Below are 5,451 nucleotides of genomic sequence, written 5' to 3' on the forward strand. Positions count from 1 at the left end.
GTGTTCCACATCAGCAAGACCATTCTCCAAAGCTTTCACGTGTTTTTCGAAGTAGGTTTGGTTACTTTAGTCAAACGAAATCATTGAAACTTTTGGATGGTTCATTAGTTCTGGAGACAAACTGTTCCAACTACATCTCTGCACAATGATGAAGCCTCTCCAAACAAGCTCGAGCTTCCCCTTGCAAATACTCGAAAAAATTGTGTCTTTTCATGTTCATGATGAGCAAGGTAGTATCCATATGCAAATGTCCATTTCAAGACCCTCCTACATTCCATTATCGAATCGTAAAATCAACCACATAAATACCTTGATCCGTATAAGAAAAATGTTGTAACACAAGTCTCATTGAAAGTCTCATTACTAATATTCCTAAATTAGCATGATTGCAAGATTTTACTAATAACAGTCTTTAGTGAAATCACACTTTCTGTTCAACGATTCCACAAGATTTAACATGAAAAAATTAATTTTTAAACCCTGATTGGTCTAGTTTTGTTTAAATTTAATCAATAATTTCCTATTTATATTTCATTATGCATGATCCTGGTTCACCTTGAATAACCATGTATTTCGCACAGCCAAGAAAGTCTGGTTGGGGCAGGAGTCCCGGGCTCATCGAAATTTTTATTCCAACGATTTCTTCCACCTTTACTATAATAAGAGTGAAGAAGCAGAGCGATCAATTCGACTTGACTTATAGAGAGAACAGTAGAAACTCGTTCAATATGGTCTCTTTTATGCTTGTGAATATTTTTTTTTTTGTTTTGCTACGATTTTATGCTTGTGAATATATTCTTCACTATAACTGGACATCACAATACACAATGCTAAATCAGTATGATTAGCATCACTTTGATTCCTCAAAATTTAACTGAGATGAATAAACATTAAACATGCAATCCAAACAGAATCTCAAGTCCGAAGCAAAATTATTTTTGGATAAACCAGACACATTCCAAAAGCAGAAACGAAGTTGAGATGGAGGAGCATAGACAGTATGGGATCTGATCGGTCATAGACTTATAGAGCAATATCGATGAAAATTAATCGCAAAGCTTAAATACTCAATCCTCCTCATTCATCATGAACACAGACCCAAAGCTTTGAAACAAAAAAAAACCCTAATTCAAAAATTTAAATAAAACAATACAACCCAAACGTCAAAACACAGAAACCACCGGTTGAGGAAGAAGCTCTGACTAATCGGATATTAATGCTAAAGTGAGAGCCTTGGGGACTTTCATATACAAAACCATACAATTTTATAGCATTAAAAGATCTGGTTAGGGCATGATCATGGCTCACCTTGAATAACCATGTATTTCGCACGGCCAAGAAAGTCTGGTTGGGGCAAGAGTCCCGGGCTCATTGAAATCTTTATTCCAACGATTTCTTCAGCCTTTACTATAATTAGAGTGAAGAAGCAGAGCGATCAATTCGACTTGGCTTATAGAGAGAACAGTATAAACTCGTTCAATATGGTCTCTTTTATGCTTGTGAATATTTTTTTTTTGCTATGATTTTATGCTTATGAATATACTCTTCACTATAACTGGACATCACAATACACAATGCTAAATCAGTATGATTAGCATTACTTTGATTCCTCAAAATTTAACTGCGATGACTAAACCTTAAACATGAAATCTAAACAGAATCTCAAGTCCGAAGCAAAATTATTTTTGGATAAACCACACACATTCCAAAATCAGAAACGAAGTTGAGATGGAGGAGCATAAACAGTATGGGATCCGATCGGTCATAGACTTATAGAGCAATATCGATGGAAATTAATCGCAAAGCTTAAATACTCAATCCTCCTCATTCATCATGAACACAGACCCAAAGCTTTGAAACAAACAAAAAAACCCTAATTCGAAGATTTTAATAAAGCAATACAACTCAAACGTCAAAACACAGAAACCACCGGTTGAGGAAGAAGCTCTGACTAATCGGAGATTAGGGCTAAAGTGAGAGCCTTGGGACTTTCATATACAAAACCATACAATTTTTTAGCATCAAAAGATCCAATATTAACTTAATGGTAACAAAATTTGGTATAGTTAATTATAAATAAAACTTAATTTTAACCAATTAAAGGATATTAATGACCTTTTAGTAAGGGACAAATAATAATTAACCAAGCTGAGATTGAATGAGAGGTCTTTAAAGCTAAAATTCACTTCGCTTTTGATATATACTATGATGATTAGTCACCTAGATTGAATAAAAGAGCTTATAGCAAAAAATTTACTTTGCATATAGTATATATGATATGATTTTAATGTTTTTCTTTATATTAAATTCCAATTTTTAATAATTTTTTAAAAATTAAATTTTTTTTATTAAATTCCAATTTGTAATAAATTTTTTATTAATTTCTGTTTTTTATTAATTTTTAAAATAATTTTTATTAATTTTCGATTTTTAATAATTTTTTATTAAATTTTATTTAAAAAAAATATAAGGAGGGTAAAAGGTATTTAGCCACTTTGAAATTAATGAGAGAGCTTTAACTCAAAATTTTACTTCACTTATAATATATATGATATATGAATAAATTTTAAAAATTTAAATGTTTTTTTGATTAAATTCTGATTTATAATAATTTTTTATTAATTTATGATTTTTAATAATTTTATTTAATTTAAATATTTTTTATTAAATTCCGATTTTTAATAATTTTTGTAATAATTTTTTATTAATTTTCAATTTTTAATAATTTTTTATTAAATTTTATTTTTAAAAAATATAAGAAGGGGTAAAAGGTAATTAGCCACTCTGAAATTGAATGAGAGAGCTTTAACTCAAAATTTTACTTCGCTTATAATATATATGATTTTGTATTTTGACTTTACTATTTTGCATTTTTTTATGATCTTAATTTTATCCATTCGTTTTTCAAATTTTTTCATTCAAATCTTAATATAACGATAATTTTAATCTTTCTCAATTTTCATTTTCATATTTTGTTATTACACTTATTTCATTGAATCTCTCTTTCCAACCAATATAATTTAAGTTTTATATTTTTATTTATCACCATATGTTTTCTATTTTTTATGTTGTTAAATAAAATTTCTTTTTCATTCTTATTTGTTATTCTTCAGTTGTTTGTTTTTTTTTAAATATATTGTTTTCAGATTAGTCTCATAACTTGATTTTTACCATTTTGCATTTTTTATGATCTTAGTAAAAAAATTTATCCATTCCTTTTTCAATTTTTTTTATTTAAATATTCATATAATGATAATTTTAATCTTTTTAATTTATCATTTTTATATTTTATTATTACACATATTTCATTGAATCTCTCTTTCCAACCAGTATAATAAAAAAAATTTATATTTATTTGTTACCATATTTTTTTCTATTTTTTCTATCATAATTCTCTCTTATTTTGATATTCTCTTATCTTATCAATTTTTATTCTTTTGTGTGTTGTGATTTTATAGGTTATATTTTTTGTTCTTTTGATTGAAGATCTTTTAACTATTATTTTTATTTTTGATCTCAAAACTTTTTTCATATTTTTAATTGATTGAATTATCTTTATTAATTCAAATATGATGATATAATCATAAGAAAAATAAAATAAGAAGACAATCACTATATTTTAATAAATTTGAAATTTGTTTACTCTAAGTTTATGTTTTAATGTTTTTAATTTTACATAATAGTTGGAGAGTCCCCTCCAACTATTATATATTAGATTGACCACCAAAATAAATGACGTTAAATAAGTAACTTAAAATATTTTTTCTTTGAAAAATAAATAAGTTAAAATGAGTTCTGGACAAATGCATCAATAACACGTTTTTTTGTATCAATAGCAGTTGAAATGAAATAACATTGCAACTAAAATGACATTCCAAATTAAAATTAAGAATAAAGACATGATGCTTATATGTTCAAAAATCAGGAAACAAAAAATCATTTTATCTTGTTTTCGTGTATACTAAAAAATGCTTTGTTCCCCGGCCCAAAGTCCACATAATGTATAAGATTAATTACATTTTGTTGAAAAATAAAAATTAGTAAATTATAGTAAGAGATTAAAACCTAGAGCGTTTTAAAAAAAATGTTGATTATATTTCACGCAAGTGTATAAAAGATTAAGGGATTCCCAAATCACTTTTAATAACGGTCCGTATCATGATTATATTCTCCCTTTCTTATCAACAAAATAAATCTCCCTTTCCTAGCAGAAGAAGAAAACTGAATCCTAGTCTGATCCAAATTAGGTACGAAAAAAAAAACATTATCTTTTGTCTATATAAATGAGTCTCTGTAATACACGTTCTCAGTAATCTTTGAGGTATCTCTCTAAAACTTCTTCGAGCTGTAACTATCTCTCCTACTTTCCTAAGAAACCCTAATTGAGCAAGTTATGGCAGAAGAACTGCGAGAGATCCCTCAGGTAACAACGGGGATATCTTCTAACGATGAGGTCTCTACATCTCCGACTAAGAAGACAGAACAAAGAGCTTTTTACCTGTTCGGAGCAAGAATCCCGTTTCAAGACTCCTCATCCTTGGCATACAAGGAAACGACATATGAAGCCTCGAAAAGTTGTTGCTCCTCAGAAAACTTGAATGAGGACGGCTTCTTGGCTCCTTGTTTAAACGCTGATTCTAACCCTGAGGTTACGTGTGCTGATCCCAAAGAAGTAACGGAAGAGGCAAGCAAGATTAAGAAGATGAGACTTGATTTCTCGAAAGAGGATTCAAAAGAAGAAGAGAAGCGAACCGGAGTCTCGATGAACGAACTACCTCTCGACACATGGACCATCACGAAGACGCTGACTCAAAGCGACATCAACGGTTCAAGCCGACTTCTTGTAGCGACAAGCGCAGCGGAGAAACACATCTTGCCAAATCTATCTCCAGATTCCAGATAATCAAAAGACAATCCAAGATGGCGATGAAGTTGAGGTTAGAGCGTACGACCACGACACCAAGACTGAGCACACCATATTTCTGAAGAGAATCAAGACAACAAGAAGCTATGTTTTCCAAGGTGCTTGGGCTGGAGAGTTTGTCCGGAGGAGAAGATTGAAGGAAGGATACAAGATTGGACTCTTCTGGAATATTGTTGAGTCTAGACTACTTTTTTGTTTACTTTCTACTGTTCTTGCTGATTTGAAGAAATCCTAATTAATTAGCTAGAGATATCATCTTTCAAAAACTGATAAACTGGATTTTTTACCAGTTTTAAGCCTTTGTTTTGTGTTTTAATCGACTCAATATATACAACGGGTCGCTCTTTTCTCTCTCCTCCAGGCAATTGAAGAGGCGATTCCCGTAAAGAGTTTTTTGTTTCTTTTTCTCTTCACTGCTTCATATCTTTCAGAGAAAGAGGATGCTTCTTCTCTCTTTCCAATCATGTGATCGGATTTTTCTTCCATATATATTGGATAATAAGCTTCCAATTTATTGGAATATATAT

General features: G+C 29.9%; 1 protein-coding gene across 1 annotated transcript; it reads left to right on the forward strand.

The window, feature by feature from the left end:
- Positions 1-4,393: 4,393 nt before the first annotated feature.
- LOC18022347 (putative B3 domain-containing protein At1g78640) lies at positions 4,394-4,903 on the forward strand. Its single transcript, XM_024158169.1, has one exon. The coding sequence runs from the start codon at positions 4,394-4,396 to the stop codon at positions 4,901-4,903; it is 510 nt and encodes a 169-aa protein (XP_024013937.1).
- Positions 4,904-5,451: the final 548 nt, after the last annotated feature.

This window comes from Eutrema salsugineum, unplaced genomic scaffold (genome assembly GCF_000478725.1).
Source record: "Eutrema salsugineum unplaced genomic scaffold, Eutsalg1_0 scaffold_15, whole genome shotgun sequence".
Lineage (NCBI taxonomy): Eukaryota > Viridiplantae > Streptophyta > Magnoliopsida > Brassicales > Brassicaceae > Eutrema > Eutrema salsugineum.